This window comes from Idiotropiscis lumnitzeri, chromosome 9, assembly GCF_059441095.1.
Source record: "Idiotropiscis lumnitzeri isolate Australia: NSW breed Sydney's pygmy pipehorse chromosome 9, RoL_Ilum_1.0, whole genome shotgun sequence".
Classification (NCBI taxonomy): domain Eukaryota; kingdom Metazoa; phylum Chordata; class Actinopteri; order Syngnathiformes; family Syngnathidae; genus Idiotropiscis; species Idiotropiscis lumnitzeri.
In genome coordinates, this window is record NC_142399.1 from 13,121,747 (window position 1) to 13,149,660 (window position 27,914).

The window sequence follows — 27,914 nt, forward strand, 5'->3', positions numbered from 1 at the left end:
GGCACTCTCCGATATTTTTCTCTTTCAAGGCTATAGGTGGGCTGAGAAAAACGTTTTATGAAGCTATTTCAGAATATCCCAAAACAAGTTGCTGGGGGCGACACTCAATTCTAACTACACTACAGAAAGCCTAGCATCAGTGTTGCGCCACCCTGAGTGTCGGATACTGGCTATATAAAAAAAAGTTGCTGGGGGCGACACAAAATTCTGACAGCACTATCGCAATTTAGCAAGCCGAGCATCGGTGTTGCGGCAGCCTGAGTGCCGGCCGGATACTGGCTAATTGTTTTCCCCTCAAATCTAAAGATTTATGACTTTATGTTGATCATCGCATTTTAGATTTGGTATTTTTAAACCGCAAGATGCGCAAAGTAAAGAAAGGAAATTGAAGCGACACTAACCGTTTGGTCACGTGAAAAAAAACCCTGTTTAGTCATGTGGTTACTTTCGATTTCGATGGTGGTGCTGCCCTCGTCGCGCCAGATTGTAAACTGGGACACAAAAAAACAGCAACGACGTTTGTGTTCCACAAGGTAGCGCGTACCCGTGGTAGGTCCAATTTGAATAGTTTAAATTGATTACCGAAATTTTATTGAACGTGAGAAAATAAGAACGGAGACCATTTGCATCGGGCCGGGCCACGGACACTAAATCCAAAAGCGTGGATTGGCTTTGAAGTGGTGAAGTTGGCCCGTTCACGCAAAGTTACCCTTTTTCTCCGTCTGTGTCGATAAAGGAACATGAAGCGCCAATCTTATTTGTGTCTTTTTTTGTGGTTACTCGTTGGCTCCGCTGTTGGCAAAATCGTGGACGTATACACAGCCAGGGGCGAAACACTAACTCTGCGACCTAACTTCTCGGAACCCATCCGGAACATTGAATGGAAGCGGTACCGCAACCTTCTCACCGAGTGGGACGGTACCGATTTGATCCACTATGACGAGCGAGTCACCCTGAACGTGAGCAACGGCGTGCTGAAGCTAGTGCCCGTGGCCAAGACGGACACGGGCGATTTTACGTTGTCGTTGAACGACGTGCTGCTGGACGTTGTCTTCGCTGTCAAGGTGATCGAATCAGTACCCGTACCGGATGTATACCAGAGGCCGCTGGCGTGCTCCGACGAGTTTGAGAGCTGCACGCTGCACTGCAGCGGGAACTCAAGCGACATGGAGCCGCTAACGTATTACTGGAGAACCGAACCCGGAAAAGAAATGGCGGGGGAACGCAACAGGATCATCGACCGGACGACCGACGCAATAATGAGTTTCTTTTGCGTCATGGAGAACCCGTTGGGTCGGAAGGAGAGCCGAGCCTTCGCAAACCCGTTTTACCGGGACCAGCCCGTGCCCGTTTTGGGACCGGGCGGGATCGCGGCCGTTGTCGTGGGCGTGGGCATGACCCTGGCTGCCGCGCCTTTGGGTATCATGTTATACCGGAAGCACCGAAGAGACGCGGAGATCACAGAGTCTAACAGAGACGCGGGTGGGACCAATTTGGAGGTGACACGACCGCTAAATAGTCACGATTGACCGGCGAGTTTGCCACGCCATCACCAAAGTCGTCACCGAAGACGTGGAATCGAAGCTCAGTTGCCTGCCACTCGACTGATCGGATAGACGTTTGGTTCCACTTGAAAACTAAAAGTTTTTTTTTTTTTGCAGGAAAACGTTGCATGTATTTTCGAAACACCGCACGGTGGGGATTATTCCGTTCGTGGAATCAGAATTTAGCGATGTATCAAGGTAATGTTTTGTATCCACCCCAGGGCGTCGCGAGGTCAGGCATGGCTTTTTTTTTAACCTAATAATCTTCCATTTCAGTCAACAGCACAGGAGGGTGATACTGCCAAAAAATGACAGTCGCCTGAGATGAATGAAAAGTTATAAATTAATCTGTCAAACTCCCATTCCACAAGCACAATATTGATCAGAAAATGTGTTTGCATTTTTTGTTTTAATGGAGTGCACTGTGTGGTCCCAGCTAACAGGCACTGTTGATCTGGACTAAAGATGTAGTCCATAGAATGTGCCTGCTTATTTATTTGTTAAATTATCAATTAATTGTTTCAAATTATTTGAATCATGATTGTTTAATATAATTCCTAACACACACAACCAAAGTACATACCTTGAGTTGTGACACGGAAAATTTGGAGTCTAATCAATGGACATAGTTTGATTGTGAAACCCCAAAAGTCTAACATGAAAATTGAGTTTTCATGGTGATGTCAAGAAAACTGAAGTAAAATCTGCGCTGATTCAATAGGCCGGGCTGCAAATTGAAAATAAAACAATTTGTATAGTGTTAATTGTGACACAATGTAAGTTGAAATGTCATTAGATACAATACAACTTTATTTATGTAGCACATTTCACAATGTGCTATGGTGGCTGTCGTCTAGCATTTCACTCTTCTGTTTGGCAAAATAACGCTTTTTCTTTTTTTTGCGCATATCAAATATATGTTTTAGTTCATCCCTGTTTGACATAGCCCTACATGTGTCTAACATTTACTTCTCAAAGTGAAGCATTCATTTTGAGTGCAGACTTCCACCAAAGATAAAGATGGCCTTTATTAGTCCCACATTGGGGAAGTTTGCAGTGTTACAGCAGCAAATCTATAGGTCACATAGAGACTGCGGCATAATGTAGCCGTTAATGTATAACATTAGCAGCAAACATACAGAAAACACAAACCTATGCGAATATACACAATATATACACCAAGGCCCCGAATCCAAATCTGGAGCCTTTTTCTTTAGTTTCCAAAGAAATGAAGGGGGAAAAAAAGTTGTGAGAATGTGAACACCCAAAATGTTTATAGCGGAACCTCGTTGGCAATAACAGATGAGATGTGTCTTTGTCATGACAATAAATATCGAAACCATTGATTGTAATGTGTTGAAGGTACACAAGTACTAGGACTGGGCCATCAATGAAGTTTTTGTCAAAGTGATTATTTTTTTTAATTTCTAACTGGAGGATGCATTTATTGTAAAGAAAACACTTTTTTTAAATGACGAATGTGAAAGTTAATGCGAGTTAGATGTAAATCTCCAGAGAAGGAAAACAAACAAAACAAAGACCAAATCTGGCTTTTCGTATGTCAGGGGTTTTTTTTCTCAAAATTTGAGACGGTATAATTTTTTTGTAGTGGAATCAATGGATGTCCTGCAATATTACCTTGCAGGGGCATTTTATTGTCTCAATTGTATGTCTTGCTGCTGTGCTCATTTTAGCTATGCTTGTTTAAAACAATGTTACGTTGCTGAATAAAGGTTTTTCTGAAGACAAGATGTTCTTCTGAAGATTGTGCATAATTTTCTGTCCATTAGATTGTGCGTTACAATGCATTTTTTTCATAGAAATGTCAAAGTTGCTGTTCATAATACAGGTTGGTAGTACGAAGTACTAATCGGTTACTAAAAAAAAATTACAACCTGCTGAAGAAACGAAATCTACAAGAAAACAAAGCAGGCAAATTGTATAGCCTTTAAAAAAATGCAGAGTAGCCAAAGATGCAATACAATACTACTTTATATAGATATTCAAAACAAATGGAGAAAATAAAACACGTTTTGGTTTTTAGAGTTAGGTAAAATACACGTGTTGGTATTGTCCGGTTTGATTCTAAACAATAAAAAAAACCCGTTGTGAATTACTCAATTTGAAATTGTTCACGAGACATTTTGCAACACGACTAAATTATTTTCTTTTGCAACATGGAGGCGTCTTGAAACCCAAACCGGAAGTGCTGGTCCACGTCACTCTTGTTTGTTTCTTTATCTGTGTTACTGTGCTGCAAGCGGGATGGACGTGGAGGAAGCTTTTCAGGTGGTCGGGGACTTCGGCGCCTACCAGAAACGAGCCGTGGCCGTCCTGGCTCTGACCCAGGTGAGACTTGGCCAGGTTCAAACATTTTAACAGCCGAAGAAAAAAAACATTTAACGCGAGCTAAAACACACCTAAGTGGTCTCCGTGGGATGGCGTGGCACGTCTCGTCAGATATGTGGACACTCGTATGACGACACGTCTGTTTGGGTAATGTTAATACACGACCTGTGCACGTTTGGCAGGTAAATGCGCGACGTAAGCGGTTGTCGTGAGTTGACGTCGTGCCAAAAAAGGACCAATTGCGACTGCTCTGGTTTTTGGGTGAAGCTTAAACTGGTTTCGACAACGAATCAACATTTACTTTGTCCAACATCTTTGTAATTATTTGTTCAAACTACAGTCTTCGTTCTGTTGCGTTTTGCGTAGACGCATGACGTGTTTCCTTGGTCGGACGGCGTCGCGGCCGAATGACGTAGTCTACGAAGGCCGACTGCTCCAAAATGCAGTGGTGAAAAAAAAATCTGTGACAAAAAAAGCAGGGGGATGTGGTGTTATTTACGTTTAATATGATATGATCAATGACAGAGGCATGTCATTGATTACATTACATTACAACTTTATCTATATAGCGCATTTCACAACAGCTGGACCTGTAACAAAGCGCTTTCCATATGATGTAATACGTTGAAAAGTGCAAGCATAATATTTGACTATGTATTAGGCGCCCTTCTGCCCCCTGAGTCTCACCTCTTCTCCTTTCACCAACTGGTTAAAAGTTATGTCATTGTATCAAAAGCAAGCCCTCTAGGTCGGCTCTGCTTATAGCATCAGCCACAGTCGTCTTGTCTTTCACTGTTTTCTTTGGGGGGGGGGGCTCTTCGGTTTTTCTTGATGTGTGATCACTTTCAAATCTTAATTAAACCCTCTTAATTTTACAACCAACCACAACACACGTCATCATAACAAACATACTTGTTGCATTGCTAACAATAACAAACAAAGCACTAGGCTCGTGCAACATGACATTCAAAATGGATGCGGGCGGTGCATTCTGGGCCATCCTGAGACCTCCAAACGCTCTATTACAGGGGTGGGGAACTCCAGTTCCTGGAGAGCCATATCCTGCCCGTTTTAGATCTCTCCCTACTCCCAAACACCCAATCCAAACGGTCAGCACATCAACAAGGCCTGTAGAAGCCTGAAACGATCCAGATTATTTAAATCAGGTGTGTTTGGAGTAGGGTGAGGTCTAAAACAGGAAGGATATGGCTCTCCAGTAACTGGAGTTCCCTACCCCTGCCCTAAAATGACAAGTTACTGTTGCCTTGCAACTGTGTACTGAAACATATTCACAATCTAAGCACAAGAAGTCTGGTCAAACTAAAGGAACAATAATGGGCTGTAAGACGCAGAGCTGGGATGTCCGTCCTGGGGGCGGAACGGTCCGATCCTGTGGCTGGATTCCCATTTTTGGGGCATTGACAAATATAAAAAAAAAAAAAAGGGCTAGTTTAACCAGGGACGGAGGTGGATTTACCAGATATAGAGAGAACAGAGGGGAAGTCAAACAACGTAGTTCTGGGTCCATTTTTGTTTATTCACACTTCCAACTGGTCAATTTTTATGAATAAGGCCAGAGGGTCGAGGCCGGAAGGCTAGCCAGATCACGGCCGAGGGAGGGGGACTGACCGGCAAAAAAGTATCAAGTGCTAAGCTCTGGAAAACAGCTTCCACTTTTGCCTCTCAGGGTAATGTAAATGTAGACGTCATCAGTGTATACAGCGCCTGTGTATATATGTCGTGTATAGTGTGTGACTACAAGTTTATGCATGTGTTTCAGGTGTATATGGCGTGCCAATCCATGTTGGTCGTTTTGGTGGGAGCGTCTCCAGAATATCACATGGAGAAGCATGATGGTGCCCAATCGTTGGTGACATTTTTCGGGGACGTGGACTCCATTGTGACTGAGGTGAGCCAATGTCCATGCGCGTCTGCGAGGATGTGCGAGCACTCCACTTCTGCTTCCTCTTCTTCCTGCTCAGTGGCTCCTGGTCAAGCAGCAGGCTTACAAGGTCAGCCTAGCTGGATCGCTCTTCTTCGCCGGCCTTCTGATCGGCAGCTTCATCTTCGGGCCGCTGTCTGACATCATCGGCAGGAGACCCGTCTACTTGACGGGTAAGGAAAATGCGTGCATTTGGACATGCCACCCGACGCCATGGTGACAAATTACGTGACATGTCTAAAGCACCCATGACATGGTAACATGGCACAGCAGATTGTGGAACTCTGGACAAAACGGCATGACACATAAATGAGAGATGACAACACAACATGGAAGGCGTGACATGCAAGGTCTGCAATTACAAGATGACGTGCAAGCAGCAGATCATGACAAGACCTAACAAAATGAAATTAACCCACTGACACAATAACACGTGGCCTGTCAACATGACAGAAAAAAAACAAAACAAGACATGAAACACGTGACGTGACAGTATGACCTAACAACATGTTCCATCATGACAATGTCAAGATGATGGGCAAAAAATGTGGCATGACCCTTTGACCTGAAACACATGAAATGACAGCATGACATGACATCACGTGAAAACTCAGCATAACATGCATGATATGACAACATGTCACATGTCATCATCCATGCATTATCTGAGCGTCTTCTGCTCGCGAGTGTCGTGGGGGCACAGCTGACAATGGGCTCTAGGCGGGGGGCACCCTGGACTGGTTGCCAGCCAATCGCAGGGCAACATGTCAACAAAACATGAAAAATGAGACATGACATGAAACATGCTAACCTAGCACAACAACACGCAGCATAGCACAACATGACACAACGCAACATTGTGCGCTTTTCCACGGCAAGGCGTGACAAGCGTGGTGTGTTGGGACGCAGCTCTGTTTTTGGAGGTGCTCCTGGGCTATGTGACGGCGGTGTCTCCGAGCTACGAGGTGTTCGCCGCGTCGCGTCTTCTGGTGGGTCTGATGAACGGCGCCATTGGCCTGGTCTGTTTCATCCTCACGCAGGAGTACGTGGGCAAGTCCTACTGGGCCGTGACGGGTACGCTAGCTGCTTGCATGTCCTCACTTGCACTACACAACTCACCAAAAGTTTCAGATTTATAGCTTAATGCTCAGATGTGGCCAAAATGCATTACAAGCTTTGATACAAGACTGGCCTCCTCCTTCCTCACTTCAACATAGTTACCAAGACTACGGACGGATCCCAAATGGCAGCATTTCGCTTCTAAAATTTCAGGCACTGCAAGTAGATTCTTCTACTTGCACCCGCATCACCTGTACATTTACCGATTGTTTTTTATAATTATTTTTTTAAATGATCATTCCTGAATCTGTTGTGTTGCTGACGAACCTCTGCTACGCAATTCAATGCCTTGATCAGTCATATAGTGAAAATGAGTGGCGTTTTTACGTCACAAGTTGCCCCTAAAAATTCACCATTGTGGCCAATTTGCTCAGAGTGAAAAAAATTAGTCTGGAGTCCATGCTACAATCGAACATTAATTTTAGACATGAGTCAATGTATTCTTATCCTACGCCCCCCGCCCCACCCCATCCCCGGCAGGGACGCTGACCAGCATGACCTTTGCGGTGGGCATCGCACTCTTTGCAGCTCTGGGTTTCGCCATCAGGCCATGGAGGACCCTGGCGGCGGCGGCCAACACCTGGGGGGTCCTCTGCTTCCTACTGTCTGCGTGAGTGTCCGCCCCTGCACCGTTGCGGTGCGCAAGCCAGTGTCTGACCTTCTCTCGTTTTGCCAGAACGCTTCCGGAGTCTCCTCGCTGGCTCTACTGTCGCCATCGCACGCAGCGGGCACAGGAGGTCACTGAGAGCAATTTTTAAATATTTCTCAAAGATGAAGTAATTTATCAGCATCATTTGATGAACTTCATCGATTGCATGACTGGGATCTTGACTGACAAATTGTGTGTGATTGCAGGTGATGCGCTTCATGGCGCAGATGAATGGTCGCCCCGCGCACATGCTGACTCTGCGTCCGGCGGCCGGCAACGGCGCCGACAACGGCGGCGGGTCGGGCGTTTTGCAGCTGGCCACTCATCCTGTCCTCCGCCTCAGGACACTCCTGCTCATGTATGTCTGGTGAGTGTCGCCCGTTGACCTTGAATAACCATAAAGATGCCACATCATTTCTTGCTTCATTGAAAAATGAACTTTGTGTCCGTGGAGGTACGTGTGCAGTCTGGTGTACTACGGCCTGACGCTGGGCGCCGGTGACATGTCCGGAAATCGTTACCTGAACATGGCCATGTATGGCCTCGTAGAGTTGCCTGCGTACCCGCTCTGCGTCTACTGTATGAACCAAACCTGGTGAGACACTCACACACGCACACCTGAAGAGAGTCTAGTCTTTCACTTGGAGCTGTTCCATAGCCATAAAACGCAAAGATCATTCAAGATGCTCTAAATTGGCCTGCGCTCAAGATGTTCTCGTTTTTTCTTTTTTTTTTAATTAAATGGCCAGCACGGAAGGAGTTATTTGTGCTCGTATATGCTTCACTTCACCAGGGGGAGGCTTAGCACAAGCTAGCTGAGTGTTTTTCACTTCACGGATTTACACGAGTGCTACACAAGCTGGTGCAAACGTGACCATGGCGCTGGCTTGATTTGCTGCTTGAAGCAGCGTGGATGATCGTGTGTGCCAATGTGTCTCCTCGCACGCGGCTTCAACTGTTGGACTGGCCAATGTTGTCGTTGTTTCGGTCGCTCTGCTTCTGCGAACGCTTCTCAAACTTTTTTCACCTGCCCCAAAATGAATTTACTCTTAAGTACCACCATCATGACCAACTTTAAAATTGGATTGGCACAAACGCTCAGGATGGCCGAGTGGTCTAAGGCGCCGCGTTCAGGACCCAGTCTCCCCAGGAGGCCTGGGTTCGAATCTCGAATTTCCCCATTGTGGGACTAATAAAGGCATTATTATTATTATTATTAAAAACGAGGCACAGTCTACTTTCCTAAAAATTCTACCTGAACTGCATTGTAATTGTACTGTCCTCAGTGATTCTCCGGTTTTTGGGTGGTGAAGACGTCTGGCTCAATGCACTAGACACATCTGCCACTAAAATGCGCCTGCATCACCATGACAAGAAATACACTGGATCAGATTTTGTCTATTTGCATTCTCCCTGATGCAGTTTGAGCAAAGCATGCCGTTGCCCCCCTACAAAGACACATGCGAAAAATGCTGAACGTGTCTTTCAGGGCTGGCCGAAGGAAGAGTTTGTCGGGCTTCTTGTGTTTGTCTGCGTGGGCCTGCCTCTGCGCCATCTTCATCCCAAACGATTCAGGTGAGATGCGTCGAGATCACGTATGCTCACGTTCAACTGGATCCTATCAAAATGTCCGATTTAGGACAGAGCACATTTGATCGACTCATTGCAGTTGCCCAAGATGGTTGGGTGGTTGGGTGGTGGTGTTTTCCTGGATCATGGACAGGATCGGATTCCAAACACAGCCTTTGTACAGTGTGTGTGTGTGTGTGGGGGTGTGCGTGTGTGTGTGTGTGTATGCGTGTGCGTGCGTGTGTGCAGAGACGTCGCTGGGCGTGACATCATTGGCGCTGTTAGGAAAGCTGACGGTGAGCGCAGCGTTCAACATCGTCTACGTGTACACGTCAGAGCTCTACCCCACTGTGGTCAGGTGAGCGCAGACGGAGCCACCTTGGCGTCAAGCTGCGTGCGACGCAACCGCTTGACTTTTGTTTGGTTGCTTTCAGGAACGCCGGCCTGGGAGTTTGCGCCATGTCCTGCAGAATTGGAGGAATTCTCGCTCCATTTGTTCCTTCCATGGTGAGTTAGTGCCTTCCTTACTTCCTTTCTTCCTTCCTTGCCTCTTCCTTGATTGACCATTTCAATTAATTCCAAGACCAATCTTGTAACTCAGCTTGTGAATTGTCAATTTACATTTGAATAGTTCCTAATGAAATGAATTGAAAGGACAGTCATCCTTTCCAGACCAAAAAATTTCAAATAAAAATTTCCGTGGCACACACATGGCATTGTATGGAAATATAATAAATGAGAATGTCAAGAAACAAAGTAACGTATATTTGTATGTTGGATGCGTTCTGTGGAGCAGTGGATGGACTAGCCCAAAATTGCACTCAAGTAGGGTTCTCTTAGAATAATATGAGTCAAGTAAAAGTAAAAAATAATCCTCCAAAAAAATTACTTGAGTAAGAGATGAGTTTTTAGTGAAAAAAAGTACTCACGTCCTGGGTTACTGTGAGTATCTTTAGATTTTGTTTCATCAGCGCGTGGATATCAAATATGTAAAAATATGACACAGGAGTGTGCAAATCCACAAATGAACCAACAAAATCACTTTGAGCTACTAGCGGGCCGATATTGAAACTTTCTATTTCTTATTGTTGCTTTGAAACTTAGTTTTCCTTGATGCCAGTTGTGCATATTATCTCATTTGCGCATCTTGCAGCGGGCGGTGGCCGCGGCCATGCCGTTCAGCGTCTTCTGTTTGAGCGGCCTTTCCGCCGGCGCTTTGGTGCTCCTGCTGCCCGAGACCCTCAATGTGCCGCCGGCGCACACGCTAGAACAACTCGCTCCCGGTCGCAGCCGAGTTGTGGAAAACAAGGTGACGCACACGCATAGCAAGTAGCTGAAAATGGGAGCTGCAATGCACCAACATCATGCTTGATCGACACCACATGGTGTCCAAATCACTTTTGCAAAGCCATTCACGCACACCTTCATACACCAACAATTACAATTATATTAACAGAAAATGAGTCCCCTTGCAGAATATTACTCCAGTAAAAGTCTTTGTGTAGATGACATTTGCGGTCTTACGGTGTCAAAACTAATTTTCTGATAAGAAATTGACCTCAGTACAGGGCTGCCTTGAGCTTTGAGTCCCAATTCGCTCCGCGACAAAGCTTGTATCTCAAGTCATCTATTCCCTACTGAAATGAATAGCAGAACGGCAGAGCAGTTGGCGCACATTTATTCTTTGTGGATTGTGTTCCATGCCGCTGTTGTTGCGACAGACGTGCATGAAAGGAATTTAGTGAGACCACAGAGATTAACTTCTGAACGGCTTCGAAGAAATTCTGGGCCTCTATCCGATGTCTCAAGATCGGTAAGCAGTGCACCATCAACACTGTTTCTAGTGGCAATGGTGCCGCTGACCTCGACTCGGGATGTTGTGAGTCGGTGGGGAGAATCCACAATTCCACCAACATGAAGTTCCGGGGGTGGATGAGATCCGCCCGGAGTTCCTCAAGGCTCTGGATGTTGTGGGGCTGTCATGATTGACACGCCTCTACAACATTGCATGGGCATCGAGGACAGTGCTTCTAGATTGGCAGAGCGGGGAAGGGAAAGTGGTGGATGTGTTCTATTTACAGAGGAATGACACTCACCAGCCTCCCTGGTAAGGTCTATTCGGGGGTGCTGGAGAGGAAAGTCCGTCAGTAAGTTGAATCTCAGCTTTAGGAGGAGCAGTGTGGTTTTTGTCCCAACGGCGGAACAGTGGACTACCTCTGCACCCTCGGCTGGATAATCGCATGGGAGTTTGCCCAACCAGTCAACATGTGTTTTGTGGACTTGGAGAAGGCATTCGACCGTGTCCCTCAGGGAGATCTGTGGAGGGCACTTAGGGAGTACACGGTACCGAGCCCCTCATACGGGCTGTTCAGTCCCTGTACCACCAATGTCATTTGTTTCCAGTGAGGGTTAGACGCCGCCAAAGTTGCCCTTTCTGTTCATCATAAGTTTTCTGGACAGAATTTCGAGGTGCAGCCGAGGCGCTGAGGGGGTCCGGTTTGGTGGGCTCAATATTGCATCTCTGCTTTTTGCGGATGATGTTGGGGTCTTCAAGCCGTGATCTTGAACTCTCACTGGAGCGGTTCACAGCCAAGTTTGAAGCGGTCGGGATGAAGGTCAGCACCTTTAAATCAGAGACCATGATCCTCAGTCGGAAGAGGGGGGTGTGCCTTCTGCGGGTCGGGGTAGAGATCCTGCCCCAAGTGTAGGAGTTCAAGTATGTCTGGGTCTTGTTCACGATTGAGGGGAGGATGGATCTTGTGATTGACAGGCGGATTGGTGCAGTGTCTGCTGTAATGTGGACTCTGTATCGGTCTGTTGTGGTGAAGAATGAGCTAAGCTGAGAGGTGACGCTCTTGATATACCGGTCGATCTACGTTCCTACACTCGCCTATGGTCTTAAGTTGTATGTCGTGATCGAAAGAACGAGATCCCGGATACAATCGAGTCTGGGTTCTCCCTTAGAGAAAAAGTGTGAGAAGCTCGGTCATCCGAGAGGGACTCAAAGTCGAGCCACTGCTTTGCCACGTCCAGAGGAGCCAGATGAGCTGGCCTGGGCATCTGATTAGGTCTCCTCCCTGGTGAAGTGTTCCGGGAATGTCGCACCGGCAGGAGGCCCCCAGGACGACACAGGATACGCTGTCGTCTGTCTCCCGGCTGGCTTGGGAATGCTTTGGTATTCTCCAGGATGCTCTGGACGATGTGGCTGGGAAGAGTGAAGTCTGGGCTTCCCTGCTTAACTGCTGCCTCCTGTGACTGGGCCTCAGATAAGCGGAAGACAATGGATGGATGAAAAAAACTGTTTGTCGCCCCCTCTTCCTTGTACACATTCCCACTGCAGTCTGCTCCCGTGAACTTTTCATCCTGCACCATCCCAATCCTGTGATTAAAGGCAAAGTTGACTCCCTTCCTGTGGGAATCTCACGGGATTCCTGAAAAAGTGTCAACCTCTAGTCTGAATATCACTCGTATCTCAAGACAAAAGAATTGGTCATGCGGTGGCTTGTCATACCTTGGAAGACTCATATAAGTTAAGGTACCCGTAATTCCAAGGAACCACTGTAATAAAAAGTCATGATTTAAAAAAAAAAAAAAGAAAAAGAGTGCGCAGAATTGTGATGATTTTTTTTTAGCCATTTAGTTGACTTGAGTAGTTGAAAATGCACCTGCTGGTTAATAGGTCAAATGCAATTACTTGACGTTGTCGTTTGCTGCACGTTTCTTGGCTCTTCCTCAGCCTCTCCTCTACCAAGATGATAAGTGAGAAATAACAACCACGTGTCCAAAGAAGCCAGCAGCATCATCTTGAAGGTTCACCTGGCTGGTGGTCTTCCTTCCAAGTAGGCGGGACAAGTTGGAAGGACACAGAGTGGATCACTCCAAATTGCAAAAGAGCTTTTTTGCAATGTTCCCTCAGATTGTTTCATGATGAAACCTGTGTCAATAGTGATAATTATTAGTCACGTACATACATGTTTACTCAATGATCTATTTTTTCATGAAGTTTTTTTTCTTCATTGATGTTAAAAACAGAACAGGTGAAGAGAAAAGTGGACATTTGGATGACGCCAAGTGCCTTCAAGTCATTAAGTGCTTCATCAGTCTACAAAATAATTTAGCAATTATTATTTATCACAAGAAAATAATGGAAAATCACTAACTGTCGGTGACTTAAAGCGACACTGTAATAATTGGTTGCTTTTTCAATGTTCTTTAAAAAAAATCCACTATTAATTTTGATAATACCCCCAAAAATGTTAGTTTATATGTAATTTGCAATTTTTTTTTTTCCTTGGAAATATAAGCGGCTGCCTGGATGGATAGTAATCGCTACTTGTCTAAATACAGCATTCACATTAATATTATGTTTGTGGAATAAGAATCAAGCAGCATAATCCACTCATTTTCATCTATCTCAGGGTGCGACATTTTGCCACTTACTGTCGACAAAAAGTGACATCAAAGTTGCTCAAGTTGCTTGTGAACGTCACATGACCAAATCCAGAAAACAGGTGAGCCGTTACAGTCATTACCTGAGGCCGGGAGCATTGTAATGTTTTCAGTTGACAGAACCGAATGCCGTGTCTAGGCGAGTAGTGGGGGCCCAGAGAACATAATATGGTAAAGGAAATGTTTGACTTAACTTCATCTTTTAACTGTGCAAATGGAATGAAATAGTGCATAATAATAAATTAAGACTAAAGTTGATACCGGTTGCAAACAAGAAGGCTTTGGCCAGAGAATGGCGGAAAAGATAACATGCCTTCTATTGACTGAATTAATGTTGTTTACAGCATGTGCATCATGGAGCGAAACCTATTTCATCTGTAAGGCAAAATTGCAGAAATGGGTATTCCGTCCCAGGGACGGAACGGTCTGATTATCCGTGCCAGACTTTGTGGGCTGTGGTCGGCACGTCTCGCTGACAGAAACACGCCCAGCCTGTGTTTTGTGTGTAATGCGCCAATACACTACATGAAGCCGAATGTGAAATATCACATGGCGCCGTGCCCGCCCAACAAGATGGTTGAGGCAGGGATTTCTAAAAATAAACGTATTATTATTATCTAATTTGATCATAGTAGCTATTACTACTGTGTTGTGAAATACTAATGCTGAGTTGCTTCTCATTAATACATTAAAAATGTAAAGAAACAGTGATGTCATGTTTGTTCGGTTAATGGCAAGTCAGCCAATCACAGCCTCACCGAAAATGTTCGGTTCGCAGGCGTATATGTGCCGAATACGTCAATGTTTGCATGCGAGAGTCCTACACGTTTTTCAAATTGTGGCATTGTGTAGCGTGGCAAGACATGTCTGTAAAAAAAACAACTAATTTGTAACTAAGGAGAGCCAAGGACAGTGAGGTAGAGCAACACATCATGTCAGAAACAAATAATAAAACGCTTACCTTGCTGAGTATGTCAGAAAACTGCAATCACTCGTCCCCAAAATGTATGATGACATCTCTACTTATGGCCACATCAACCTATAAAAATATTGTATTGCCCAATATTTTGTACTTTAGGGACGAGGGTATTTCTCTCAATAACATCAGCATTGTCGTGATGGGGGTCTCTATGGAGAGGGAAAACGCCCTAAAACTAGGCTGATCATTTTAATATTTTCAGAAGTTGGTGTGAGCGTAACTAGAGATGTCAACAGCAATTTTGGTGGCTAATGGTGGCAGTTTTTGCACACACATTTAGTTTCCTAATGTGATGCTCAGACCAAGAGTTCTGAAATAAGTTGTACCTGTGATATTTGTATTAAGTTCATTTTGTCTTATTATTATTTATATTTTGACTGATTCATTTATAGCAGACAATATCGTTTTCGGGTTGTTTTATTACCTGACATGTTTCGACATGAGTCTTTCGCCGTCTTCAGAGCGATGGCTGATTTGTAACTCAGCCATCACCGACCACTGCAAAAGAGAAAACCACATCATGGACTGGGAGAAGGCCGCAACGAAGAAAACAAACATCAGCGTTGGATCAGGGAGGCGATTGAGATCCGCAAGCGAGGCACAAAGACCATCAACACTGCAGGGGTCCTCAATCCTGTTCCTCAAGGGCCGGGGTCCTGCAGGTTTTCCATCTCTCCCTGCTGCAACACAGCTGATTCAAATGATCAGATAATCAACAAGGTCTGCAGAAGCTAGATAACGATCGCTCAGGTGTGTTGCGCCAGGGAGAGGTGGAAAACGGGAAGAACACCGGCCCTCAAGGAACAGGAATGAAGACCCCTGATCAACAGGGACAAGTGAGCCTTCATCCTCTCTACCACCTGGAGCAGCATCTTGGAGGAGTGAACCGACAGCGGGGGGCGTGACTTGCCTGTCGTTTTTTGACAGGTAAGTCACGCCCTCATGGAACATCAGCTGATAAAGCCGAATCACAAGACACCATCATGTGACACTGAAGAAGGCGAAGGACTCGCGGAAACATGTCAGGTAATAAAGTAATCTAAAACGATATTGTCTGATATTAATGAATCAGTCAAAATATAAATTGTACCTGTGGTGTTGTGTCACCTCACAGCAAGTGACGAGGGACATGTTACATTAGTATGGCGACTAAAGAACCATTGCAACCGTTTCAAGAAATTCCACGGAAGCCACAAACTCTTTGGACATGTACAGCGATGATTAGTTTTCTTTTCTATTTTTAGTTTGACGTTTTGCGGCAGACATCCGAGTTGAACAGCTCTGGAAATTTCCCCATTGTGGGACTATTAAAGGACATCTTTATCTTTAAAAAGTCTTTACATCGCCAGTCAGTCAGGTGACCGACGGTGATTGTGTTTGCAAATAAATGCTATCTTAACACTAGCCGGTTAAGAAAGCTGGCTGTTTTATGCCTCATATACAGGAAGCCCAAACAGGAAGTCGGACATCTCTGCCGCTCTAAATTCTTGTGAAAAGTAAGGACGGCAGCGTTTTAAAAGAACGAAGATGGACGCGACGGAGTGCGATTATTTTTACGTCTAAGGATAGACGTGAAATGCAATAAAGCTGTATTGTATTGTACTGTGTAAGGACAGAAGGGTGTCCAAGTCACGGACGGCGGACGTACAGTATACCTATCTCCGCAGAATGTATAACTATGATGAAAATGGGTCAAACTGTTAGACTTTTTTGTAATATTGCACCTCCACAGGTTGCTTGCTTACTAACTGTAAGGGAAAATGAATTGTGACATGAGCGCATAGATGTAAACGTGAATGCTATATTGGATAAATAATGTATTCTCCCCTGCCGCTTGTATTGTTTGTGTAGTAAATGAGCAAAAAAGGCCCCAAACTCTCCGAGGCTAATGCAAGGTAATGCCAGACGGGAGACAATATGGCGTTTAACCAAATTGATTTAACCAATATGGACGAATATGGAGCAGAGCGGTGATTTCAGAGACTGACGAGACGTTGCTCTGTGATGCAGAGGGATTGCTTTTGCAGTTTCAATTATGGACACATGGTACCGCTGCTGCATGAAAACCGCGAGGTCACCGGTGACGTCTTTACTCGGGTATTTTCAAGATGGCGCCGGACTGTTGCTGGGATGCCGCCGCTGTCGCCGACAGATGAAAAACAAAAACAACAACAGGCGACATTGAGGACATTTAAGGCTCTTTGGTACGCAAACCGACACTGACTCGCCCCGCCAAAGTATGTTGTGTTGCCGCAAATAAGCGCGTCGTACCCGGATAGCGTCGGCTAGCCCCACCCCCGCCATCAACATCTTCGACCTCCCCGGCGCGTGCAGCTAACATGCTAACCTCCTCCGGCTACGCTGTTGAGCCGACGGGGCGGGCCGGGCGGTTCGAGGCTCGAGCCGGCCGGCGGGCCTGAGGCTCATGGCGGCGCCGAGTGAGTTGATGGGCTCGTTGGCCGTCGATGTGAACGACAAGCAGGAGGAAGACGGCGGCAGACGAGCGGTCGCGGCGGAAGCGCTCAAACGTCCCGTGACACGGATAGAAGGTGACAAGGCCGGCGGAATGCTGGACCTAGCGGAGCGCTTCCTCCGGGACCGCCGAGGCCTGAACGGAAGCACCGAGTTGCGGTGTGAGGAGGAGGAGGAGGAGGAGAAAGAGGCGGCGGGTGGACGAGGAGAAGGAGGAGAAAGAGGAACCGGCCTCCCCGCTTCCTGTCCAACTGCGTGCGGGGCTGGAGTGTCAGCCGATTCGACGGCTTCCGTCGGGCCGCTATGCTCGGGTAAGGCACCGTGCACATGTCCTTGCTCGGAACCGCAGGCAGGCACCATACCCAACGGGCGTGTTGTCGGTTGCCACGCGGACCGCCAGCCGACAGTTGTAAACGGCGGCTGTCATGCCGCCTCTGAGGCTCGACACGACCGCAGTGACCGGTCTGTCTCCGTGCAACCCCCGGAGCCGGTCTTAAGCGCCACCGGACCGCCTACACCAGAGCCGTCAGCCTCCTCCGAACTGAGTGAGGACACCTCACCCTCCTCCTTCTCTGAGGAGGAGCAGGGGGAGGAGGACAGTGTCGGCCCCGCTTGGGTCGCCAGGCCTCAAACGTTGAGGACCGAAGCGAACCTGAGCATGTCGCTCAGCTGCGACGCCACACCGCTATCCCCCGACGACGATGCTGGCTTCTGCTTCGGGGAGCACGGGGGCGACTTTCTGGGAGTTTTCGAAGCGGGCCGACGCCAGAGTGCACCCGAACCGGACCTCCGAGTAAAGGCAAACTGCGACGAGATCGCTCTCGTCCCCAAGAGGTTCGGAATTGTTCACTTCTTCACCAGGTACAACACTTAAACCCCAACACGGTGTGAAGGATTTGGCAGCACACTCTTTATGAGAAGTGCAAGAAAACTTCTAAAACGTATAACCCTCAAAAAATCATTTTATGGGCTGCATCTGAATAATCTATTAATCCAAGATCAAAAGCCCTGTTTCAATTTTCACCCCTTCATTAGGAAAAAAGGAGAACGCATACAAACGTAATTGCATTCTAATTTAGCAGAACTGGGCAGTCCGTCCCGGGGGCGGCATGGTCCGACCCTCCGGTCCAGCCAGACACCCATTTTCGGGCTGGGGGTGACAAATTTTAAAAAAAGGTTTCGTTTAATAAAGAACGGAGGTTGATTTTAGTCCGGCCCATAAATCGGCTCTCGTGCGTGTGATGAATTTACTCGCGAAATGGGCAAATGAAAAAAAAAATTGCCTTCAAATGCAGCAAAAGCGCCACAACCAACTGTTTGTGTATGAAGAGACGTGAGACAGCAGTGTGCGTTCAAGCGTGCCTTTATTTCCTTATTCTGACATGACGTACACCGCGCCTCCCGCCTGCCACAGAAGCATACCCTTACAAGAAGGGGGGGGGCAATACCTTAGGCAGAGAGAACAGAGGGGAAGTTCAGACCGTTCACCCACTTCGGTTTGACAAAACATCACCATAATAAGCCCATAATAAGGTAAGTGTATTTGAACAGTAAATTAGCCAGCTAATAATTGTTACAGGGATTGTGGTAGGGCGCCGCAGGGTCCAGTCCAGATGGGTACAGAGATAGCGGCCGGAGGGTGGGGGACTGACCGGCAAAAAAGGGTCAAGTGCCCAGCTCTGTAATTTAGTTACTTGTTTGCGCTGTGACATCAGTCCGGATATCAGCACAAATGTTGATCTGTGATTTCCAAAGCATAAGCCGATGTTTGCAAATGTCATTAATGATGATCAGTCTGCTTTCATGTAGGACGACAGTTTGGGTTATAATTATGACGTTTTGGATCATTTTGCATTGCACATGGTCTCTCTCCAAGTTTTTGATTCATTTGATAATTTATTAGTTGTCAATACAATACAGTTGGAGCTGTAACAAAGCGCTTTCCATATGGTGTAATATGAATTAGCTGGAAAATAGAACACAAATTAAAAGACATAAACAATAGATACCAGAAGAATAGCAGAACAGCGACATGAATTGATTAATTGTTGTACCTCGTATAAGAACATCCATCCATCCTTTATCTGTACCGTTTCTCCTCATTATGGTCGCAGGGGGTGCTGGAGCCTATCCCAGCTATCTTCGGGCAGTAGGCGGGGGACACCCTGAACTGGTTGCCAGCCAATTGCAGGGCACACAGAGACGAACAATCTTCCGCGCTCAGACTCATACCAATTTAGAGTGTCCAATCAACCTGCCATGCATGTTTTTGGAATGTGGGAGAAAACCCACACAAGCACGGGGAGAACATGCAAATGCCACACGGGAAGGCCGGAGCCACACAACCACAACCTCCGTATTGTGAGGCCATCGTGCTAACCAGTCGGGCCACCGTGCCGCCCGAACAAGAACATACTTTTGCGATTTCTTTTGTTTGCTAGCGAGTGTGGCAAAGAACTGCCTCACCTAATTGTCAAGTGTGAGTTACAAGTGCAACAATTAATCGTACTTATAGATTATGAATTTTCAAAATAACCAACTGCAGTTTTATAATAAATTTTTTTGGGACCTTGTTTGATTGAAACTTGTCAAACACTTTGGCCTTTCAGCCTCTCAGAAGTAAATATTCCCCAATTTTGGTCATCGTCCATGAAATCAGACTGATCATCTTTGTGATTTTATTTTCAAAATAAGACTCAATTTTACAAACTCCTTTTACTGGGCAGTCTGCATTTCTGTTGATTTTTAAAAACATTTTTTCGGACTGGATGTTCCACACCAAATCATAGTGATGGGTCCAGCGACACTGAGGCGTCGATGCGCGCGCCGAGCTTCCAGGGCAAACCCCGTGTCGGTGCGCGTACCGCTTTGAGAAAGTCACGTGACCACTACCAGAATCGTGTCGACACAGCGGTCGCGCGCCAAACTGTGTTCATAAGGAAGCGCATCTGTCAACAGGATGGACGCTCAAAACAAGCATCGAGTTATTGGCGCGTTACTTTGCATTAAATATCCGCAAGATGGAAGACGTCGCTGTTGATGCGCACTCAGAGGTGCAGCGCTATATGTCAGCAGGACAGGTTGCACGTACGGAAGACCCGCTCTTATACTGGAAGTCCATGGAGGCAACGTTCCCTCACCTATTTATATTAGCCACACAGGCGTTGTGCACACCGGCCTCTTCAGTGCCTTGTGAGAGGATCTTCTTAAAGGCGGGGGAAATTGCCTCGAAAAAAGAAATAGACTGAATAACAAAACGCTGGAGAAACTATTTTTTTTAAATAAAAATCTTTAATTACAATGAGTCCATTGTCATACACAACACTTTTACTTGGGCATTCAGACAGATGTTCTCTTAATTTATCAACTGCGTCTCGAATATCAAAGATTTTTTTTATGAAATTGCGTGTATGTAAAAACAATGTGAAAGCAAATGCCTAATCAGAATCAGAAATCCCTTTGTCATTGTACTCAAGTGTGCAACGAGATTAGAGAGCTCCCCTCTCCAGTGCAATACAACAATAATTCAGTTAAATATATCAATTAGATAAATAAGAGAATAATTAGTGCGATGGAAAGTAATACGAAATAGGATATATAAAAACACATCACGTCGCTAATCAATGGAATTGGATAAAATTAGTTTGACAGATCAGTGTCAGATGACCCTGTCAAATGTTTCCTGCAAGTCCACCAGGTGTCAGTATTCAGCAACACAGTGTCAATACATTGTGTCACTGTGTCGAAACGATACAGGATGCCTCATCTACCCATCACTACCAAATCAGTAAATGAATCGGAATCGGAAAGTTTGTTAGCATTTTCTACACAATACATTTGAAATAATGTCCTGTTTGGTGTAAAGGATGGAACGGCAACAATTTATCTGATTCATTGATTAATCAAACAAATAAAGTCTACATATGATTATTATTCAAGTAATTATAAATTGCAGCCTTATCGTGAGTGAAATGATGGGATTTAATACTATGACAGCTGTCATTCATCCACCCCACCCCCAATGCATCTTCTTACTTTGGCGACATGTCGCAACGCCTCGTGCCACATCACACTTCCTGGCCGCCTTCGTCCTATACTTTCTTCCTCTTGCGGCCCAGTGCCGCTTTCAAGTGTGACCTTGTACCGTTTCCGCCCACAGGAGCCTGTTTCCTGGGCGAGCCAAAGAGTCCCCGCCGCCACCCCAAAATGCACTAGCGTGGCGACTGTTCGGAAAGTCGAGTGAGGACGCCGCCGCCGGGAAAGAAAGAGGAGGACCCACACCCTCGTCCTCCACGGAGCAGGTTGGTGTGAAAGTCGTGAGCGCTGTGACTGGTTAGCGTGATTGCCGCATCATGTGGTTGGCTCGTGTTGTTGCTTGGCCAGACGACGTTTGCCGACGACGTTATAGCACGCACATCTGCCTCATCATGGTGACAAACGTGAGCGTGATCACGTCCATTCAAACCTTTTCCAAAGCGTTTGTCCTCATTTGGGTTCGGGGCGGCTGGAGTCTTTGCCAGCTGACTCTTTGTAAAAAGTCGCCGAGCATCAGCAAACGGTGGCCAGCCTATGGCAGGGCTCATTGACACCAGAATGGACTAGTCACCAGTCAACACAAGGTACATTTAGACAATTGATGGATTGGTCGCCAGTCGATGTCATTACAAATGTGTGCACGAACGACAACCTTTGCCAACTCTTCTTGAAATGCTGCCTTTGGCTCCCCCTGTTGGGCTCTAGTGGATTTAGGCAACTGCCTGTGATTGTGCACAGGTGTCTCTTCAGCGCCCCCCAGCGGCGGGTAGGAGGAAGAACCTGGACTTCGAGCCCCTCTCCACCACAGCGCTCATCCTGGAGGACCGCCCGCCGTCAGTACCCCTGGTGCAAGTGCTAGTCAAAGCGTCAGCAGTCGGATTGGTAGTGGGAGTACCGCCAGTTGCAATATTTTGCCCGCTGGCTGCAAATTGTTGTCAGATGTCACAGCTGTTCTTGGTCAAATTGCAAGTGGTAGTCGCAGGCAGCGACAGTATCAGTACTGTTGCTAATAGTAGTGGTGGTAGTAGTAGTAGAAGTACAACTACCACTATAAGCCACAAGTTAAGTAGCAAGTAGTGGGATTGGCAGTAGATGTAATACTAGGTGCAGTCCCAACAGTGGTAGAGTAGTGCTGAAGCTGCAGTATCAGTAGAAGTGGCCAAAGCACGACTGTTACCAGTAGTACCACTACAATTACAAGTTGTAGTATTCTTGTATGTAGTGGTGATAGCAAGTACTCGTACGTATTGTGAGGATCAGTGCTTCTCCTACTTCTAGTTGTAGTCGGAGCAGAATGAGCGCCAGTACTCGTCACAATGACAAGTAGGTCGAGTTTGAGTAGTCGTAGTATCGAGTTGGACGCAGTTTGTTGTGACGGCGGCTATTTTGCGAATGTGATGTTTTGTGTGTGAGTGTGTGACTCTGCTGATGTGTGCTTGTGTGTCCCCTTCTGATTGGATGCTCAGGAACCTTCCCGCCAAATCTGAGGAGGAGACACAAAGACACAAACTCGAATATGAGGAGATGGTAGCCGGGGCCAAAAGGAGAGGTAACGCGCACATGCAAAATCAAAGAGCATCGTATGCTACAGAAAGAAAGGAAAGCAAATGCGGAGTGTGTTTTTGTGTGTCAGAGTTGAAGGACGCCCAAAAGAAAAAGCATCAGATGAAGGAGAGACATCGACACGAGGACAGCATCTCCAACGCCATGGTGGTGTGGAACAAGCACATCCTGCCGCACTGGGATGCTGTGTGCGTGGCAACCTGTGTCTGTTTAGCAAAGTCACTTACATTTAGTTTTTAGTTTCATTTCATTTATTTTTTGAAATTCATGTCACCTCTAGTGAAAGGTTAAAAAAGGTCAAACTATATATTGGATGCTAACTTCTCTGAAGTTGTCATTTGAAAAGCAGAACTCAAACGTCGGTAGTGTGTCGTGGTCATCATGCGGCTGCTGAAGGTGAAACCAAAAGTTCATGTTGGGCTCACGTGGCGGAAAAAAGAAACGAAAAAGAGCCTTCGCTGTTTTAAGGTGACGCGTCTTGTTCAAGCAGGCCACTCGCTTTCATTGATGACACATTGTGTCCTCTTCTGCTTTGGCCCGAGGAGATAACAAAAATGCTTGTGGTTTATTCAGGTGCTATTTATTAAGCCTGCTTCGACAGCCGATATTTGTTCATGCATGAACCCCACAAAAGGAGGGGGAGCACACCTGTGCTGTTTTCCAGGGTGCCAAAAGTAAGGAGGCGCAATATGAAATCCGCCGCCCAATGACGTCACAGTTTGCAAACGAAACATGAGAAAACGAGCCCCAAAAGCTCTTGGATGAAATTAACGTATAAGACAAAAATCAAAAAGACTTCTGTTCCAATATTAAACGGACAATGTCACTTCCGTCAGGAATAATTTTATTAACAGCAATGCTTCCCCCCCCATGTCACTTTTCATGATTTCATTTATTTTCTTCACAGTACTAAGATACTGTGTGTGTTCTTCAGTCTTAATGCGTGTTCATTTTGCAGGAAGGGCACGCGTCGTGTGCGAGAACTGTGGTGGCAAGGCCTCCCTCCCAGCGTGAGAGGCCGCGTGTGGAGCCTCGCCATTGGAAACGAGCTCAACATCACAGCGGGTACGTACATGGGCCACTTGGGAGACGGGCGGGCGTGCAAACGTCGCCCTCAAAGGTGCCAAATTACAACAAGTGTCCCAATCCCGCACTGACTCCTAACTACATCACTTCCCCACAATCTTAGTTTAGTTGACTCAAAAACTGAAACAATTAATGCTACTCCCTAATCCAAACTTGTTCTTCCTAGAACGGCATTACGAAAAATCATAGAACGCAAGCGCCAAATTGACATGTTTCATATTCAATTTATTTAGACGCCAGTGACAATCTTTCAGTGTAGAAAGAAGATGCACTGCAATTAGATGCTTATGCTTCTATACAAGATATTTATTGTTAAGAAAAAAAATAGCAAGGTAACGATGCAAAAAAAAAAAAAAATGTCATTTTCATATAGCGTTGAGGGAGAAGCAATTGCGCCGCTCCAACTCAATTGGCGAATTGATCTGGATTGGAACGATTGAAATGGCTTTGGATTTTCTGTGCCTTCAGATACGACTTCAGATGACTTGAAATGCTGCCTCGCATCGACATTTAAGCAAAATTGTTTTATTTTAAAAAAAAATAAAAATACCCTTGCCATTGGCAGGTTTGTTTGACATGCAAATACTTGAAAATTATGCTGAGTGTCATTTGCATAATCATTTGTAATGGAATGCTCCATGATCATTATGGGAAGATTTTTAGCTGGGTGCGAGTGTGCGCAAACACAAATACTTGAAGCTAGCACAAGTGTTGTGTTTCTGCAGAGCTGTATGACATCTTCCTGTGTCGCGCCAAAGAGAAATGGAGGAGCTACAGTGAAACAAGCTCGGTCAACAACGACAGCGAGAGCGGTGCGTCCCAGTTACCTCCCCCACCCCTTCCAAAAAAAAAAAAAAAGCGGTGACGCCCACTTTTGAACCCTTTGCTTGTGTTGGCAGATGGTGGCGCCTCGCTGGCCGACAGAGAATCCAGTCTGGACCTCATCAAGCTGGACATCTCCAGAACTTTCCCCTCGCTCTTCATTTTCCAGAAGGTTTGCCAGCGTTGCCTCTGCTGCCGCCTGACAGGAAGTGCTTGCTTTCACTTCGTCCGCTTCGTTGTGTGCGCAGGGTGGACCCTACCACGATGTCCTACATAGCGTGTTGGGCGCATACACATGCTACCGACCTGATATTGGATATGTAAGTGACACGAACACACACACATCTGGTTTTGGCTTAAAAATAAAAGTCCGCAATGAAGAACATTTTTGGATTGACTTTTAGTTTCTGCATTTTGGGGCTGATTCAAACCATTCCAACTGTTTGGGTCATTCCAAATGATTCCATATCATTTCACTTCATTTTGTTTGTGCATGGTCTAGTGCAAAAACATTTTGCAGCCAATTTATTGATGGAATAATTTTTCCATATTAGCTGTCTCGCTTCCTAAAAATCACTCGGAGGGAAAAAGCAAATCCAATCCTACAAGTTGTCTTCTTATTGTTCCTTTGAGCTCCAAGCAAGACGAGCAGCAATATGATCAGCACGAACACGAGGCTGAAAGACGAGGTGCTCGATGGCAGTTGTGGCCGTCAAGTCAAACAAAGCTTATTCACGTGAATGGACGATACCAAGAAAATGACAATGTCATACATTTGAATGTGTGTCAAGTAGAAAGGGAGGTCAAAGGTGACAGAAGCTCACACGTTGACTTTACAAATGGTCTCACAATAACTAAAAGCTGACTTGAAACCAGCGGGAGTGTTTTCAAGTGTCTTGCACACGAATGTGTTGCGTGTTTGTGCAGGTTCAAGGAATGTCCTTTATCGCCGCCGTCCTCATCCTCAACCTGGAGGAGGCCGACGCCTTTGTCACCTTCGCCAACCTGCTCAACAAACCATGCCAGATGGCCTTCTTCCGTGTCGACCACGACCTGGTATGCACACGCAGGCGCGCTACGCGCACACGCAGGCGCGCTTAAACGTCTGCGTGACCTTTCAGATGCTGAAGTATTTCGCCGTGTTTGAGGTGTTCTTCGAGGAAAATCTCCCGCGCCTCTTCAGCCACTTCAGGAGTAACAAGCTGACGCCGGACCTCTACTTGATCGACTGGTGACTCGGCCGATCGTGTGCCAACGTCCGGATGTTGCAGTCTGGGCTCTAACCTGAGCGTATGTGCATGTGCGTGCGACAGGATCTTCACATTGTACAGCAAGTCCCTCCCGCTGGACGTGGCGTGCCGCGTGTGGGACGTATTCTGCCGTGACGGCGAGGAGAGTCTTTTCCGCACGGGCCTGGGCATCCTGCGCCTGTTCCAGGACGTCCTGTTGCAGATGGACTTCATCCGTATGGCGCAGTTCCTCAGCCGGCTGCCCGAAGACCTGCAGGCACACGCGCTCTTCGCCGCCATGGCCGCTACGCACATGATCAGCAGGAACCGCCGCTGGGCTCAGGTCGGCACCCCGCCAAAATTCCAGAGATAAGCAAATAAAACATGTGACCCACCCTTGTAGCTTTTCCGTATCGGAGCCGTCATTTGGCTGATTTTTGGTAGATCGTGAGCAACTGTTGCAAAAAAACAAAAAGGAAAAAAGTGTAGAACAAATAGACTGCCGACACCCTGTGTCTTTAGTCTGTTAGCTTAACGCTTATTTCAGTTATTCAGAGTGCACCAAAAGTGGCGTGCAATTATATTGCCGTGCTTTTCCCCCTTGTGAGCAAGGGATAAAACACAAACAATGCAGCAACACCAAGTTGACAGACAACACAACCATACTCAGCCATATTTTCTTTGTTCTCTACAATAAACCCATCTATCTTATTTATATGGTACATTGCAAGCAACCACAGTTGCAACCAAACAACAAACAAACAGTCATTGAAAATACCATTGTAATAATAACCAGGTAACCAGGCCAGACTGAATGAATGACAAAAGTCATGGGACAACTCATAATTGTGCCGCACTGATGAGTAGTCTTGGTGGGCACACAACAGCGGGAGCAGCACGTTGGCCATTCAAGTGATGCAATGTGACATTGTAACGCTTTCAATTCGCTTTCGTGATGAAATATAAAGTATAATACTTGCCCTCATTCAAAGTACACCAACGATTTGGTTTTCTTTTTTTGGGGTTCCTGGAATGGATTCAGGGCATTTGCGTTGATTTCAATGGGGAATGAGCATGGTAACTGAACAAATTGAACAACTTGCAGCTCAAGGCGCCACTCCCGGTTGTAACATGTAAAAATCGTTTTTTTCATTGTTTTGTTTCAGGTCTTCTCGTCACTTTTGAAGGACAAAAGCAAAGAGACGGACAGCAGCGGAAGCCCCGCCCTCAGAAGCTAACGCTAGCTAGCCATGTCGCCGCCTCGACATCATTCCTTCCATCCAGCGTGACGCCGCCTCGGTCTTCTCCACCAACATTTCGTCAACCTCCACTTGGACACTTTTTATGTGTAACTCGAGAAGTCGCCTACACTCCTTAAGCACGGCTGCAACTTCCGAAATTGCGTGCATCACTTCCAAACGTTGCATTTGGTCGGTGGCACCATCGTGTCTCCAAAATGTCACATTCAGAGAGAAAAAAATAAAACGCCCAGATGTATTTAGCACTTTAGAAATGGTACAATTTATTGATTAATTGACAACAATTTTGATCATCGTTAATCCTTAACATCAAAATGTCCAAATCATCTGATTCCAGCCTCTTGACAGTAAAATGCGAAACTGATTTCTGTGATCCTCCCTGAAAGCAGATTCTGATTGTGTGTCATCAAAACGAGACCTTTGCAAACAACATGCATGATTATGTTGGAAAACAAGCAACATTTTACAAACCAAACCAGTAACAGGAGCAATCACTTCATGGACCTAACTTTCATCAGTTTAAAAAAAATAATTTATTTGCAGCCGCAATATAAATAACTTCACCAAATAATCAACAATCAGAGTTCATGATTGCAACAGTCGTCTGAAAAAATTATTTTGCATTAACCTTACATGGAAAATACATTTGTATTCAATTAATCAATAGAATGATAATAATCCATTCTTAAAATATGAAGCACTACTTTGGTCAATAACTAAAACAAGGAAAAACTCAGGCAGCACGGGACACGACCAATAGTTAAAAAAAGGAAGAAAAAAAATTCAAATAGACTAAATTTGGACACAAGCTTTTGGCCCTCTGCCAGTGATGTGAAATGCACTGTTGT

General features: G+C 45.9%; 3 protein-coding genes across 6 annotated transcripts; all 3 read left to right on the forward strand.

Annotated features, from left to right (window-relative positions):
* The first annotated feature begins 440 nt into the window (after positions 1-440).
* LOC148330311 (uncharacterized) lies at positions 441-3,287 on the forward strand. The gene has a single exon (XM_088304499.1). The coding sequence runs from the start codon at positions 741-743 to the stop codon at positions 1,527-1,529; it is 789 nt and encodes a 262-aa protein (XP_088160625.1). The 5' UTR covers positions 441-740; the 3' UTR covers positions 1,530-3,287.
* A 469-nt stretch (positions 3,288-3,756) lies between these two features.
* slc22a15 (solute carrier family 22 member 15) lies at positions 3,757-14,328 on the forward strand. 3 transcript variants are annotated; one of them, XM_088305358.1, is made up of 13 exons: positions 3,757-3,893; positions 5,674-5,802; positions 5,876-6,008; positions 6,745-6,909; positions 7,435-7,564; positions 7,631-7,691; positions 7,810-7,970; positions 8,058-8,198; positions 9,093-9,178; positions 9,422-9,530; positions 9,607-9,679; positions 10,326-10,481; positions 12,909-14,328. In XM_088305358.1, the coding sequence occupies exons 1-13, from the start codon at positions 3,810-3,812 to the stop codon at positions 12,933-12,935; spliced, it is 1,455 nt and encodes a 484-aa protein (XP_088161484.1). In that variant the 5' UTR covers positions 3,757-3,809; the 3' UTR covers positions 12,936-14,328. The 3 variants fall into 3 exon arrangements, 2 of the variants coding, with proteins under 2 accessions (XP_088161484.1, XP_088161485.1); XM_088305359.1 differs by lacking the exon at positions 6,745-6,909; XR_015845137.1 differs by lacking the exons at positions 10,326-10,481; positions 12,909-14,328 and having other exon boundaries at positions 9,273-9,530.
* Positions 14,329-16,507: 2,179 nt separating this feature from the next.
* Positions 16,508-27,430, forward strand: LOC148330313 (TBC1 domain family member 12-like). 2 transcript variants are annotated; one of them, XM_088304684.1, is made up of 13 exons: positions 16,508-17,906; positions 21,232-21,373; positions 21,846-21,940; positions 22,574-22,656; positions 22,741-22,858; positions 23,629-23,735; positions 24,482-24,568; positions 24,656-24,750; positions 24,827-24,898; positions 25,506-25,634; positions 25,700-25,809; positions 25,892-26,150; positions 26,974-27,430. In XM_088304684.1, the coding sequence occupies exons 1-13, from the start codon at positions 17,026-17,028 to the stop codon at positions 27,043-27,045; spliced, it is 2,250 nt and encodes a 749-aa protein (XP_088160810.1). In that variant the 5' UTR covers positions 16,508-17,025; the 3' UTR covers positions 27,046-27,430. The 2 variants fall into 2 exon arrangements, with proteins under 2 accessions (XP_088160810.1, XP_088160809.1); XM_088304683.1 differs by having other exon boundaries at positions 16,509-17,933.
* The last annotated feature ends 484 nt before the right edge of the window (positions 27,431-27,914 follow it).